Raw genomic sequence first — 17,361 nt, 5'->3', positions numbered from 1 at the left:
TTTTACAACACATAACTTTATTATATATTCACCTTTACATAGAGAAAACCACAGAATACTAATAACCGGTTGATAATAACAAATAAATAAATAAATACTCGGTTTTAAAATAGTTTGTGTCAACCCTACATTCACTGCCTGTGGCCTCAATCATTTTGATATACTCAAATGTTTGTGCTTAATTTCTTTTAGGATAAATATATTTTCTCAGATATCAAATGTCAGTGCTTGGCAGTTCAGACTCTAGACGGATATTAGTTTGTGTTACAAAAAACATAATCATGACACAACCTGCAAATTGTTCTCTCATAAGTTTTATTATGACAGCGCTTAAAAAGTGTTAATTGCAGAGTAAATATGTTATATAATAAGTAATACTGTACGGTTCCTCAAATGTTTGCATAATAGCCTATGTTAATGTGTCGCTGAACCAAGTAAACATATATTTTTTTGTATTTGTCTTCTCCTCCCATAGTCGGGTTCCTAATGACTGAGGGTCGTGATCTCCAAAGGTTAAAAGATGCACTATACTTCTTTCCGCCTCTCTATCTTGAGAAAGGCGAGCGCGTTCGCAATGGCAGAATTGACAACTTCCTTAACTTGATCTATTCATCTCAGTTCAGTATAGTTTAGCGCCGAAAATCGGCGTTCATTATAGTAAATAATAAATATGCAGAGCAATCGTGGTCACATTGGCAGGAGAAAAGCATGTCATTACGATCCGCCTCCATTCGCTTCTACCTTCAGCGCTTCTGGAAGCCTCCTGAAGAGGAATGCCAGTCGCTTCTATCACCAAGTCTGTCCATCTGGTAGAACTTCTTCCGCGAGATCTAATTCCTTCTACTCGTCCTTGTACCGCTAAATTTTCTATATTGTTTCTTCGTCCCGTAACGTGGTCGAAGAACCTGAGAACACGGATTTGTTCAGTGGAAGAAAGACGCTGGTAAATACGCAGTTCTCGTATTATAGAGACAGTAGTCCCATGGGCTGTCCATGGTATCCGCAGCTTTCTTTGCCAGCACCACATTTCAAAAGCGACCATCTTACTTCGTTCTCTGTCTCTTGGGGTCAACGTTTCTGCGGCGTACAAGAATATAGGAAAAATTAGGGGTTTGGTGAAAAAGGTACAATTAAGTAAAATTAGGTGTAATAAAGTTATATAAAATTAAATTATCAGCAAACATATAAGAGACTGTCTATCCTTACTAGGTATAATAAAAACCTGTTTTAAGGTGAGCAAATAATCTCACAAAAATAATGGAACTGAAAAAAAAAACTGTCAAAGTGTATAAAACTGGAAAAAATAAACAGAAAAATACTTCTAGAAAGTATTTACTGGTGGAAAAATAGGAAAATCTAGCAAAATACAATTGTAGATTCCTATCTACCTTGGAAACCTACCTATGAAACAAAATAAGATTTTTTTTAAATACGACGCTGACAAAAAAAAAGTTGAATCACACACACTCTTCATTTCTATTCCAACTGGCTCCTTCCCATTTTAAAAAGCCACTCTTTTATATAAATTATTAATTTGTTCTTAGCTAAACATAATACTTCTTTCATCTGATCTCCTCTCTGAATCTCCCCTCGGTCTTCTTCCAGGCACGCTGCCCAGCATGATAGTCTTTTTAAGGTTCACACTTTCTCGTCTCGAGATATGGCCAAAAAAACGTAGAATTATTTGTCGATAATCTTGTGTTTGTTTTAAGTTAGTTCTTCTTGTACAATAGTTATGTTATTCCTTTACTATTTACATATTAGATACAGCAAATTTTACGTTGTTTTCAACGATTTGAAAAAAAAAACAGATACCAATCACGTTCCACATACTATCACGAGATGACACATATAGCATGTTGGCCTAGATCATGCCATGACTATACCTATAATACATTTGAAGAGATTCTAAGATTGTTAAGGTTCAGACAATGTACCAAAATAAATTATGAATTTTAATTATAATTAATAATTTATTAGCTTATATTAAACTCATGTCAATCGTTGGTGGATTCCGAAGAACTAGAAATTTTTATTTTATTTTTGATATGCTTTTTTTACTTTGTCGTATTTTATACCTGATTTCCCGTTGGGCTGAACTTCCTCGTTGATCTTAAATACTTAATTTGTCGCTGTGGGTGCGTTTTCCTAATATTTAGAACACCTGTCGCGCCATGACGTGTCGCCTGCACGGATGCACGTGACGTCACGCCACAGGGTGCGTGTTCTGGGAACGTTCGGCTACCGTATGATACCTGCACCATAGTCTAGTTCCAGCCTTCCCCTCATGCCCTCATGCGCTCCCCCGGTCACGAGAGCTTTCCCTTTCCATTGATGAATCGGCTCGCAGTTGAACTTGGAAACCGCGAAGATTGATCAGCCGCTTTTATGCGCACCACTGCAAACGAAAGAATGATATCTGAAAAACACATTCCAAATTAACCACGCCCGGTTATACACGAGCGACAATTATATGCGAAAATCCCCACACCCGAGATACCTCGGGCAAGCTTGACCTGCGGAAAAGATTACTCCCGAATATCACCATCATTCCCTTTACGCGCCTAATGGTGCATTGGGCACTGTATTGGTACACCAATCGCAGTTTATCTTGATCATTTTTGTTATATGAAGGTAAGATGATCGGTCTTACGATTAAGGAATCAGTCCAGGAACTATGAAATATTCTAGTGAAAAAACACTTTTTTTTAATATAATTTTTTTTGCAAAGGAATAACCCGCTAAGCCTCTATTTAGAGGCTTGTCAGCAGGTAGAAAAGAGGAGATATAGAAGGAGGTTATGAAAAATACACCACAACACCCAGACCAATTGAGAAAAAAATATTTCTTGAATTTTTTTTCTTGCAACTGGCGGGAATCAAACCCTCGACGCCAGTTTTACAGTTGGCCATCTCACCAACTGCGCCACGGCGTCTGCCTAATTCATGTCTTATTTCATGTCAACCGTGTCGGTAATCGAACCCGAGACCTCTTGCATGGAAGGCAAACACGCTGACAACTACACCACGAGGTCGACAATATACTCGGGTGAAAATAAGTAATACTACTAGCCACGATGTTTTTTGTAGTTCTTTCCATTTATAAGCCATTATTAATTATTATTTATGTTCAAAGCATTAACTTTGTGGCCAAACATTTAAACTAATGTAAGTAACCACTATGGTCTACCAGTTTCGAGACGTATCCGTCTCTTTGTCAGGACACTCACTACACCATCATGTATATACTAAAATACAACTCCACCTGTACCATCACCGTAGTATATATATAGTTTTTTCAAAAATACATAAATCACATGCAGATTTATATATATGCGAACACCATGTCTAAACATGCATTAAGCTTAATTAAAAAATAATTAATCTTATATTGAAGAATTGGTAAGGAGTTGTGAGGGAGGGGTGATAGGTAGAGGGTAATTAATGATGATGAATAAAAATGAATATTTATTCACGGGTTTCTCTTATTTCTTGACCCACAATATGCACCATAATATATCAATTTTCAGTCCTATTTCAGGCTTGAAATGGCTTTTATGAAAGATATACATATATGACCAGTTAATTAATTTATATATTTTTAAAGTTATTACTGAATCGTTTAGTAAAACAAATCAATAATTGTGTGGCTTAAAACTGCAAATGCAATGATTGTTTTTTTTGCCAACATCTTGACAAGGTCCTTGACACGTGTAAGGCCGCTTTACTGCTAAAGGCTCACTAGGCCCTTGCCTAAGGTCCTAAATCTCCGGGGAAACACTAATTTAGATAAAAATGCTAAAAGTTTACCAGATCTAATTTTATTCGACGAATTAAGTATTTTATTTAACGAATTTTTTGTCCGAGTTTATTTTTAAAGGTGGTTGTTATACATATTATAATAGCGGACCTGGCCGCCTTCAGCGGGACCCACCTCTTATCAATGCGTTCTACGAGTATGACCCACGAGCTTAATTGAATGGGCCAAATACTGATTTTTTCATTATTTTTATTAACTGTTTTTTGCATTACAACAAGCCGGGAAGCTCAATTATAGCAATAAATAACAGTACAAAACACCGAGGCTTGATGAAATTCACATAAGTTTTTTATATATTTTATCTCACCAGGAATCGAACCTGGGTCCGTCCGTATGTAAGGCAAGCGTCTTAGCCAATACGCCACGAGGGTCGCCATATGTTTAAAATAAGTGATAATCCAATGTCCCGCACCATTAATTGGGTAGATTAAATTTACGTAAAATTGTTTAAAAATATTCGCAAATATTAATGCATGGAATGTACATTCTTATTAGGATATATAGGCGTAGTAAAAATCACTACTAAAAATTGAGTTTTTAAAGGCGTAGTTTCTTTTGTTGCCCATGGCGTTAAAACGCCTAGTTGTGCTTGTCTGTTTTATAATGTCAAAACATCTACATAAATACGCAAAAGAAATATTAGTTTTTTGATCAGTCACAAATAAGGGACCCTTGACTCCTAGGGACCTAGGGGCCCTGGGCCGCGATTACAATGAGAAGTTAAGGACGTCATACCTTCACCATGACGGTATAGCTAAAGATAAATTCTCCCAAGCGGTTTTTATTTTATTTTTTTATATGGGAGTTGCATTATTATTTATCTTGCTTATAATATACAAGGTTTATATTTCAAAAGTGGATTTTTTGGCAATAAAATTTCTTTAAATTTATCTTAACTGTTGGGATCAGGAGGGATATACTAATGTGGGCCAATCAGGAACTTCTCAGCATTTGCTCATGTGAAGAGGAAACCACTTAAAACTCTTCAGGAGAAGCCGGCCCGTTGACAGTAGTCAACAGGCCTTCCGTTCCACTAGAGGAGTGTTCGGCATTTTCTTCCCTTCTTTGGTTTATTTTACATAAAATTTGTTAGAAAACGTGGGGATAAAAAAATTGCGGTTGCTCATATTGACCAAACTGTGAAATATCCTGCGAATAATATGTTTTGGGGCTGCTTTTCGTATCTGGGGACCGTATCTTTGATACCAATAAAAGGAATGATGAATAGCCTTCAGTATAAAGCTCTATTAGAGCAGCACTTGAGTACAGAACGGAGTAAATATTATCCTTATTGTGGGGCTGTATTTCAACAGGACTCAGTTCCTTGTCACGTATCGAAGTTTATGCTTAAGTATTTCAATGATAAAGATACATTTTGTTAAGACTGGCCTGGAAATTCACCTGACCTTAATCCTATAGAAAATTTGTGGGCGATTTGTAAATCAAGGATACAAAAATTGGATTGCACCACCGAGATAAAGATGATAGAAACTGTTATTCAGATGTGGTATCGAGATGACAGATTAAAAGGAAATTGTCAAAGTTTAATTGATTCCATGCCAAAACGTGTTCAGGCTGTTATAAAAGCAAAAGGAAGACATACATCCTATTAAATAAAAAATATTTGATGATTGTACGTCACCTGTAACTCAAAATATTAATAAAAAACGTATTTTATGATTACAAGGAATTTTATTCTATGAATTCGCACAATTCTGTATTTTGTTCTCCAGTATAACCGTAATCATTGAACAAACTTCATATTTTTATTATTTCTATTCTGCGCCCAATATTTTTTTCTCTACATTTTTTTATTGAATTAAAAACAGCTTTCAACCTTTTACTTCCATACATACTCGTATCATCACACAGTAATCTTAATTTCGTAGGAGTGTTCATATTCATGTGTAATTGTACGATTATGATAGTCTATGCTAAGGGTTAGAAAACACACCATAGATTTATGATTATTATGAGGGTATGGAAAGTACTCAAGTATTGTTATCTCTGGAATTCCGTTGCCCATATTCCGCAGAAATAATCCGTTTCACAGGGGAATAGAGGCGTGAAGTGGACACACCCATCTCGACTTGGAACGGCCTCGGATAATTCACGAGCTTTTGGCGGGAAATATTTTTATGGAAGGCGTGTAAAATGGCCACTGGCCGAGTTTCGTTGTTTATGAACACTTGTAGGATATAAATTATCCGGAAAATACTAGTTTTTTTGCAACAGGAGCACCCAGAAATGGATAACTGGAGTTTTATAATGTTCAGGTTTAGTATTTACCTGTGTTTAGAAGTTTACATATTATTATATTCAGCAAGGTTGGCAACTCTAGAGTTGTTTAAAAGAGTTTTTGATTTCGTCCCAATTTAATACAAGACAGAAGTCATCGAGACATTGAAAGAGTATTAAAAATTGAAAATACGTTAAAAAAAAAACAAAAGGAACGGCTTAGGTCCTAAGTTGACATATATACAACTAAATTGATATAAAGAATCGGGTCTTGAACGACTTTTTGATCTTGTCTTTGATGTAGAAACAAAAAAAAATGATTATCGAGTTTCAATCTCCGAGTAATAACACGCCATTACAAAGTCGCCCATACGGACGACCCCATTCTATGATTATTAACCATGAAGTTAACAAAATTTTACGGAAATACAACGGGCCTTAGGTACTCGGGTCGAGAATTGCAAGCGCAAACCGAAACCGTCCGTTACTCGTTTTTTTTAAATATTTACTTTTCCTTAATTTTTTTTTTACAAATTTACGTTCAATGTCCAATTTCAACAAATCGAAAAACAATAATACTACATTAACAAATAATAGAAGAAATACAAAAAAGAAAAGCAAAGACAAGTTAATAAATTAGACAGGCATTATGGAATCCAGGTTAATTCTACAAATATACGAGTATAATCAATTTATTGGAAATATTTCTTCAGTCTATTTGTAAAAAAACTAAATTTATAATCAAAATAATTTAGATCTTGATTTTCATTTACAAATCTAATCATTCTCGGTAGAGGCGCCTGGAAACCATAATTAGTCTTATGATGACCAAGGAATAGAATTTCTGAGTCTACGTGAAGGAACATTAAGAGATGGAGTTGGAGAATAGTTGGGACATCAAACAAAGTATTTTAAACATGCAAATGAAATCTGCATTAAATCGAAGTTGTGAGAGACTGGATATATACGTTTGTAGTTTAACTAAAAACCTAACCAAAATTTCCTTCTTGGGTTTTTTAAAATTTTTTAAAGGCGATTTTTCAAAAAAATCATTAAAAATGTAGATCTTAAAAACAATTCCCCCGAATTTTCGAGTTATGGCCCTGAAAAAGAGTATATGTGCGCATACGTACTTGATATTAGGCTGAGATAAGCATTATCGATATTTTCAAGAAAGGAGCTCTGCGCTAGTTTGGACATGTAGAGCGAATGGACAGCGAAAGAACGGCTAAGAATATTTACAATGCGAAAGTTGATGGATGCAGAAATAAAGGAAGACCGAGAAAGACATGGCATGACCAAATCCAACAAATACTTGAAGATGGACATGTTAAAATTCGGAATAATCGGCGCGCGTGCATGAAAAGATATATGAATGTAGAGGAAGCGAGATCTGTATGTAAAGAAAGAGCGATGTGGCGTTCTATCCTCTCTGCCACCCTTGCGGGGAAACGGCGTGATGATTTGTTGTTGTTGTTTTTTAGAATTATTTGCTAATAGTGATGAAAAGCTAAAACTATTTAGTAGGTACCAACCAATAGAAAAAACGCATTTTTATTTCATGAAATTTTGTTTCGATAATGTAATTTATTATAACGTTTGAGTGTTTATTGATAATTGTTTGAGTGTGCAAATTTAGTATTGTCTACCTTATTGCGTCATTACAAATTCTGTAGGTATATTATAAATAATCTAAAACAAATTTTGTATCTTTAATCCCACAAATTTTTTTTTTTAAACTATGAAAATTTTTAATTAAAAAAAATAAAATATCAATAAATAAACAGATTCCTCTAATTTAATTTGAATACTGCCATATTTTTTAAGTAACTATAACTTTTAATTTGTAGTGTAATAAGCAAAATAACAATATATTTTAGGCGTTACATTGGAACGACATACCAGAAACCCTTGAACAATGGTTCGTTATTACTAAGGTTAAATACTCAAGTATTTGCCTTCTAAACATATTATTTAGTTTCACCGATGTGAAAGATTTCGATCTCCAAAGTAATAACGTTCAGCTGCCTGACTGTTCTTCCAATCGGCATAACATAAACTTTATAATAAAATTATATTTTAACTTTTATACAAGTAACCGTTAAAAATATTGAACAAACCACAAAAAAACAGTATTCAACAAAAGAAGTCACATGATCAGAAGAAATTTTTCAAATAATATGAAATTATTACATACAAATTTAATATACATATATATATATATATATTTGGCAAATTATTCTATCAAATCTTAAAAGGAACACTCTCACCCTACCAGAAGTCAAACGAGAGGATGAGTCATGGGGTCTACCACAAACTCTGAATTCGGCAAAGAAATTTCAGGTTTCTGGGCCCCAAAATATTCAATATGCTACCCAAACATTGCAAAACCATGACCCGGACAAAATGTAATAAATTTGTAAAAAAATGGTTACTGGGTTTAGGTCGAAAAAATTGGAAAATTTATTCAAAAACATTCTTACAAAATAAATGTTATAATTTAATACTGTATAACTGTATGGTTAATTAACTAGAAGGTAGTAATATTATTGTTTATTTTGCATAAAAATGTCTGCCTTAAAACAGGTTGTTCGTAGTTAGGCAGACTAGACATGATCCAGAGAAATCTATTACCCATGTATGTAGCAGACAAAGTAATTGTTATTTTTGTTTATAAACCATTATAATTATTAATATTAATGTATATTTTTGTATTTAATATTTTTATCCGTGAACTCATTTTAATTGCTTCCGCTTTAAGTACCACCCCACCGATTTTTCACATCAAACGTTTTTGTGTCAAACGGATTTTTCAGTAATACAGTGAAATAAAATACTGAATGAATGATGAAAGTGGCATCCCTCGAACTAAAATGATTTCATAAGCAGGCGTAGCGCGGTGTGGTGTTTTTTATGGACAAGATTATGATGATTAATTATTTTTAGTAAATTTGTTTCATTGCTCTCCATATTTGTCGGCATTAATCATGTTTGTACCAAAACGTACGCGGCTTTACCAAAACATACATGACTTTAACAATGCATGTAGAATGTTTATCTTCACATTGCTCGTGAATTTATGATTCTTCATATACATTACCTCTCATACTTAATTTTCATACATAATTTTTTATGCTAGATACAAGTACTTTTTGTATTCCAGCACTTTTTTGTCTCTGAAATTTGATTTGTAAAATATTAAATCAACGATTGTTTTGTTTTCACGCATTTTTCAAGCGCTTGCTAAACTTAAGTAAATCTTTTTTTAAATCCAAAGAAACTTTCATTAAAAAAATCGAATGAGCATTGATTTAAAATACAACAGTTGTCAGTAATATTTTAAAAATAAAAAAGGCACAGATTTTTTTTGTAGTTTGAATTTTTGTATTTAAAAACTGAATTTCAACTCTCAGTGAGTTATTAAAATTGAAGAGTTGGAGAAATATTTCTATTCCAACATAGTCAGAAGGGTGAATGTTTTACCTACAGTATGCATAATAGCCACATAAACCAGCCAATGATTAAGTTCTGTAAATGACTGCCATATTCGCTTCTCTAAAATATTCCTCACCTCTGTTGTAATATTAGACGGGTTGTAGTCCTGAGGGTTGCCTTTTTAACTCCCGATCAGGATGTCCCAGAATATTTACGGCTTAAAGAAAATGGCCCCAAAATTTTAATATTTCGGTTAATCGTAAGAAGTCAAATATTTATGCCAGTCTGTATCTATTTATTTTCACTCTAACAGGCCAAGAGCTTCAATGACAGTAGTGAATCAGTTTTAAAATTTTTTCAGGTTATTTGTATTAAATAAATCCGTATTAAATCGGCATTTAAAATGTGTGAACAAGTCAAATATTTGATAAAAGTTTATAAGTAAAATAATTAGTAGAAATACAAAGCGACCAGCTTACATACGACGCATATTTACCATTTTCGTAACTTTATGTTGACAATTGCAGCAAATATCGATCATTTGATACTTTAAAAAAAATGAAGAAAACTTCAAAAAATCTTACCTACGCTTACGCTGGCGCTGCTTTGTAAAACGCAACGAATATTCACCATTTTGGTTTACATAAAAACTTTTTCATTTCTATTAAAATACCTTTAAATAATATCATTATCCACTACAAGTTTCATAATAATTTTAAAATAAAATATAGTTTTGCTTATGTCCAAGTTGATGAGGCTCTCTTGCGCAAGTTTTGCTAGTAAAAGTAACTAAAAAACCCATTACATAATAATAAATGTACTAGGTGGGTCCCCGCTTAATGTTTTGCCACACCGTTTTACCAACAGTGAGCTAATAATTCTCACGTTTATTTAAAACTAAAGCCATGTTTAGCGATTTCTGAGATTAAGCCATAATTATCGGCCAAACCATCTACCCATTTATGACGTATAATTCCATAGTATTTACTTATTAACCGTATTTATTGAGCTTTATTTAGTTTAAAAGTTCGCCATTCCGCTGTTTAATAATGTTTTAATCTGATTTAGGAAATAATTCTTGTGTGTATTATTTTATGTAGCAGACGCCTCTTAACGCAAAAAAAAATTTGACCCTGGCCTGGTAAATAAATAGTAACGCAGGTCTTTCATTAAATTATGTATATTACGTTAGAAAATTTTATGAAGGTCTTTTCTTAGACAAAAGCAGTCAGATATTTGGTTTGTGCGGAGAAATAATGAAAATAGTTTAAAAATCGGCCAGCATAAAAACACACTTACCTATGATATCATCAATTAAATTGGGTCGACAACGGAATACCCACCCGTTTGAAAAAAATACACATATTTTCTAGAATAGCTAGGTGGTGAGATATATACATAGAAAAGTTATTATCTAGAAATAAACTTCTTTAAATAGAATAACCCGCTGAGCCTCTATTTTAAGGCTTGTCAGCAGGTGAGATAGAGGGGATATTGAAAGAGGTAATGAAAAATACACCACAACACCCAGACCAATTGAGAAAAATATATTTCTTGGATTTTTTTCTTGCAACTGGCGGGAATCGAACCCGCGACGCCAGTTTCACAGTTGACAGTCAAACCAACTACACCACGGCGCCTGTCTAAATTTAAAAATGATAATAATACTAGAATCTGATTTTTTTGTATGGAAGTTGCAGCATTTTTGACCTGCTTAAAATGTACAAGGTTTATACTTATCAACGTAATTATAAATTAAATTTGGTCAAGGAAACACCCACCCGTTTGAAAAAAAATCACAGATTTTGTTGAATTTCGTTGCTTGTGAGAGACATACGCAGAAAATCCATTTTCTAGAGAAAAAAAAAATCAATATGGAACTTAAAAAATAATTATTAAGTTGTATTGGATTCGATAGAAAATGATGACATAACATCGTCGGCCATTAGTATATTTTAGGAGAACTAATTTAACACGCGTGTGTCATCGACTATGGACTATGGACCCTACATATTTTTACACAGGAGTTGCATTATAATTGACAAAGGTTTATATTTCACAGGTGGATTTTGTATCCTGGCTATCTTTGCCCGGGTAGTGTTGGGAAAGAGAGGGAATGTCGGCTAAATTTCTCCGCATTTGCTCAATGAAAAGAAAACCACAGACTATTGATTTAAATCAGTAGGCCTTCCGTTTTACTTAAAAGGATCACGGCATTTTGAGTCCTGTTATCATTTGTTGTCTCTATTACCTGTACAATTCTAACGAATCTAAGAATTCTAAAATACATTATCATTATTTAGAAAAAAAAAAAAATGAATAAATTTTAATTACTAAGTAACATTTCGACTGTGGTTTAGTTAACATGTAATCCCACAATTCCCACACCAAGCACAAGAGGTTGTCTCTTTTTTGGTGAGGTATTTCGTTTCACTTTTCGTCTTAAATGTATTATTTATATTTTTTAAATGCGTCTGTTTATAAAATATGATGAAAAAATAAAAGTACATCCATATATATGGTGCATAAGGACCTGTATTAGTACAACAAATGCAGCTTATCTTGATATTTTTTCAATATAAAAATAAGGTGATTAGTCTTATGTGTAAGGAACAATAAAATACAACTTAGAAACAACATTTCATAATGTCGGGTTCCTGGAACAAATCGGCAACGAATATTTTATTAATTATTATACTTGAATAATTTATATAGCGCCACTTTTGTGAAAATCCCCTTAAGGACGCTGATGAGATATTGCACTTTCAAAGTTAAAAGGTCATCTCAAATCTACAATTTAAATAAAAGCGTATGTTTAATGTAATAAAATATATTTTTTTGTATTTACAAAGTATGAAATATTTTTATTTACTTTATAAACAATTATTATTCGATGCTGTTTATGAAGACACCTTATTTTTCGAAAACTTGTAGTTACAAATTTTTGTCAGAAACCCGACGATATTCAACCTTCCAGAGGCGGCATTCTGAACGCAAAAGCGCACGTAAAAAATACATTTTTTACACGTATTTTCGTACTAAATACACGCTAACAGAGCGTCTCTTCTCGGGCAATTCCGTTCAGAATACTAGCCAAGGAGTCAAGCGAGCATGGTAGGTATTTACGCGTCAACCACACGCTAAGAGGCGGACTAATCTTTACGTGATATTGATTTTGACAAATTAGTTTATTTATAAAATAGATGATTTTCGTTTCTTTTCAGGCTTTAAATGGCTTCCTGATGATTCTGACCTGCGAAGGAGAAGTCTTCTTTGCAACTCATAGTATCGAGAGTTACCTAGGATTCCATCAAGTAAGTATCACAATTAATCTAATCTAATTTACCGATCCGTTTTACATTTTTATACCCACCATATTTCTGTAAGTTGGATATCTTGAAATATTTTTTATATCTTAAACAGCATTTTTTTTTTTTCATCATACTTCATTTCTTTATACTTTTCAATAATATATTTCTAAATAATATACTTTCTTTTATTTTTTTAACGAATTCCATGAATTAAATGTTATTTATGTACGTATGTTTTAGATTATTTATGTGTATGTGAAAAGCCTTATTGGCGTGAATATTAATTATAATTTGAAAAAAAATCATTAGAATTTATTGGGTATAGAAATGAAAAACAAGTAACATTTACTTTTATTCAAATTGTAAACTACTTTTATTGCATTAATTACAAAACCGAAAAAACAACCATAAAGTCGCTCAAAAATCAAGGATGTAAACTACTTTTTTCTCTTATCATGGAGAGGGTCGAATACAAACTCTGTTGGCTTATGTATAAGTCACTGCACAACTCGGCTCCGGAATATCTAAGGGAACTATGCATTCCAGATGAACTAGCTGACAGGCGTCTCACGCTTAGATCAGCTACGTCTACGGCGAGAGGAAAAGTTATTATACCTCTACGCAAACAACGCACTAAATTTGGTGAGCGCGCATTTGCGGTCGCAGGCCCTATGGCATGGAATGCTCTCCCAGCAGAGGTGCGAGGCTGTGAAAGTGAAGTGATGTTTCGGAAAAAACTTAAAACCCACTTGTTCTCTAAATCATTTGAATAAATCCGTAGCACGTGACAGCAAAATAAATTATTTTAATTAAATTACAAATTTAAAAGCTTCAATTAAAATTACTTAACAATAGAATCACCATGTAAAGCGCCCTTGAGGTATTTTATTACGAAAATGGCGCTATATAAGTTATCCACAATAAATAAATAAATAAATGTTGTGTTCTTGGAATTCCTTCCAACAGGCCAGATGGTCAATAAAAAATACTATTTAGATATATTGAAGCGTTCGAGGGAGAATATCAGTAAAAAAGGCTAGGTTTATAGAAAGTTGTCTCACACACCTTTTATACGCGATTATTTGGGCAAAAACAACGCAAAAGTCGTTGCCCATGCACCAAATTTACTTGATTTGGCTCCGTGTGACTTGAATTCGACTTTGACTCGATTGAGGTGATAAAAGAAAATTCGCTGAGGGAGCTGAAAGCCATTTCGAAATCTGTGAAGATTGAAGAAGTGCTATGAAGATTGGAAAAAAACGCGGGCGTATGTGTATTGCGTCTAATAGTGAATACTTTAAAGGGAATAAAATAAATATTGATGAAAAATTGAGCTAAAGTTGTTTTTAAATTCCGTTACATAGTTTGAACATAAGGTACATCAGCAACAAAAATCATGATGCATATCGTAATATTATATATAAATATTCTTCGAACCCAACTTTTAATTTAATTGTTAATGTCACCGGCAATTTGAGGAAATAAAAAACATTTTTTTAATGATCAGTTTCCACGTCGCCACTAAGTCAACCGTTACTAAAATCTATGGAGGAAATGGCTGTTTTAACGTGCTGTAACTATGTATAATTTCTGAAATATTAAGTCAATTGTACCGTTATTGGCCTTATATAAATGGGTTAATGTTTACTGTAGATTTAAGCCAGGTTTTCTTTTATGGATTAAGTTATTGTTCTAATGCGGCAACTAGTAATAATCTAAAAGAGAAATTTTAAGTATTATGTGCTGAATGGAAGTGCCAAGTTTTTATTGCAGGCAATTGCCAAATTGTAGAAACCTCCTAAAATAAAAACCGAATAAATAGATAAACGCAAATCAACATTTTAAAGCTCTGGAATTTGATTGAAAATTTGTTGAACCTGGGTTGAGACGGGTCTCGTGGTAGGGTGCGGACTCAGGGTCAGAAGGTTCAAGATTCGAATCCCGCTTTACCATACTGATTTCCCGTTTTCTAACACGGTTATTTATGACTTAAAATAAATGGCCACAAAATTGTAGTATTTGGGATAAAATCTCAATTTTTTAGTTTATCATACCCTCAATTAAATCAGAAAATATAACGTCAGTTTAGCTTAGTTAGAATGTAAGTTTAAGTTTACAATTATAAGGCGCCCTTGAGTTGATTTTTCACAAAAAAGGCGCTATATAAATCAGCCAAATATTGATATTATTATTATTCTAAATATGTATGTGGAGGTGTGCTATTTTTGTACCTGTATATTCCAGGTCTATTGTTTTGTAATTGGGCTCTAAGTTTCAGTGGTAATTTATCCGATTTCGATACCCCGCGATATAATTTATCGATCTCCGTAGCAGTAAGAGCCCATATTAAAATACCTCTTGATTCATGAATGGGGTGTCGGCCAGTATCACACAGGGAGGGATATATTATTAAACCGGTCTTTAAGAATTCAGAGCTGTACTGGAGATTTTTATATATTTTTGCTACCAAAACTATGTTTTTTTTTAATGTGAGAATGAAACATGATTACTTTTTGATAAATTCGTATAAAACACTTTAATTTAAATATATGTTTATTTATTTCTGCTTAATTAATTAATTTTCTAACTCAAGAATTGATGTAAACTTTTGTTAAAATAACATTACATTTTATATACTATACATTTTACAGGGGCGAATGCTCCTTACAATAGATTATTTGCAGCTTACCATATTTTTTGGACATTAAAAGAAATGTTTTATGTTACATTATTATTAGGAAAAAACACATCACAAAAAAATTCATTGCATTTCTTGGGTAAGTAAATTTACATCATATTCCTTTATTCCATACAGCGATCAGTTGCGCCACTATTGGCCAAAATTATTGCAACTTGATTACATGAGATTACACTGCTGAAGAAAAAACACGAATTTAAATACGTCTTAAACCTAAAGTTTTAGAATTTTGTTCGAAAAATTAATTGTTTTCTAATGACTAAGGCGAGGGTTCGAGTCCTTAGGGGTTCCAGTTTTTTTTAAATGTTTTTTTAAATTAATTTTTTTAAATCAAATGTTTGTGCTACATTACAAAATATTTTTACTGAAACTATTAGCCGCTAGTGCCATTTGTTATGGATTATTTATCAAATATAAAATAGACTTTTTTTTTATGTGTCATACTACCGCTAGAGACATTTTATCAGAATTTTCGTAGCCTGCCAATTTAAAAACTCACCGCTCGCCACTGAATATTATATTATATATTAAAGAAAATTTATCATGAATATATTTTTTCAGATTCATAAATGATTTCAAATATTTCAAGACATTCTATTTTGTTTATTTTTTCAGATAACTCATTGTTCAATTTTTATACTTCTTATACCAGTTAGTGTAATCAACAATGTTTTCAGTATGTCCAAATGTTTGTACAGATGCTGGACTTCGTCCCTGGGGAGTTTATGTGGGTCTAAATTTGTTGCAACCAAGATGGAAAAAAAATTGAAAAGGAAATATGAAAGTCTAGGCATTTACAGGGCACATGACCTGTCATTGGCTGGTTTAAGTGAGCCTTTACACACAGTAACATTAACCATTTTGTTTTATGTTTAAACATCTATATTCCGAGTAAAAAAAAAAATATGTTTTCAGGCGTTGCCAGTAGGAGAAATGGTTCAGTCCGATGAATCTCTTCCACATGATAAAGGTTTTAGCTGTTTTAATTTAGAAAATTTAACAGATGGAAGAGTTGTGGAAATGTTGGAAGTGTTACACAGTGGTAAAGTGACCACTTAAACCAGCCAATGACAGGTCATAAGCCCCGTAGATGCCTAGACTTCTGTATTACCTTCTCTTAAATGTTCTTCATATATGTTGTAATATGTTAATTAGAAATGAGGATGTTTAAACACAGGCAGAATTATGAATGCCACACAGTGGTAAAGCGGCCACTCAAACCAGCCACACTGGTTATAAGCCCTGTAAATGCCTTGACTTCTATAAAATGTTCTTTATCTTTTTTGTAATATATTCAGTGTCTTTCTACTTAGTTCATATGAACGTTTGTGATTGGCTTACTAATTCATGCATGATGACGACTAAGATATTGCATTCAAAATACTTTTTTTTTTTTAAGAAAGGTATTTTGTTTTTTTTGTGTTCATTTTAGAGAAGCTTTGCGGTGAGGTTAAATGTTTGTATTTCGGTTCGCACCAATCTTTCCCATTAAAATGCCAATAATTGTTATCCGGCCCTGCTATTAATTGGCCCGAAGTCTGTTTGTAATGGACCAATAAATCTGTAACAATCATCTGTGTCCCGCTGGATGACTATATCATCTCAAGAATATGCCGAAGACTTTAATTGTGTTTATTTGTTCGCTTATATTATTTTACAGCGTAAGATTACACAGGGGAGTAGCCATGTTTTTTGAAACACATATTTTAGTGTTCTCGCGTTCAAGATGTGTCATTTCAAAACTTGAATAGAATAAAACAAACTGCTTTTCAGTCATCAGCGGGGATTCTGTTAGAACAGTAATAAATTCACATTGGATTCGATTGAATTCATTAACACAGAAACCATAAATATCCATTC

At 33.0% G+C, this 17,361-nt stretch overlaps 1 protein-coding gene across 1 annotated transcript in view; it reads left to right on the top strand.

Moving 5' to 3' along the window:
* LOC148277079 (aryl hydrocarbon receptor-like) overlaps positions 1–17,361 on the top strand; it is a gene marked incomplete at its 3' end in the record, with an annotated part of 321,131 nt that overhangs the window by 286,068 nt on the left and 17,702 nt on the right. Inside the window, 1 exon segment of the mRNA XM_088233353.1 lies at positions 12,717–12,806. Coding sequence (XP_088089479.1) covers positions 12,717–12,806 — 90 coding nt within the window.

The sequence above is a fragment of the Micrasema longulum genome, unplaced genomic scaffold (assembly GCF_059751315.1).
Source record: "Micrasema longulum isolate JH-2025_06_02 unplaced genomic scaffold, ASM5975131v1 h1tg001085l, whole genome shotgun sequence".
Classification (NCBI taxonomy): Eukaryota; Metazoa; Arthropoda; class Insecta; order Trichoptera; family Brachycentridae; genus Micrasema; species Micrasema longulum.
Note: the sequence above shows the minus strand (reverse complement) of the source record. Positions and strands in the feature narration are given on the sequence as shown.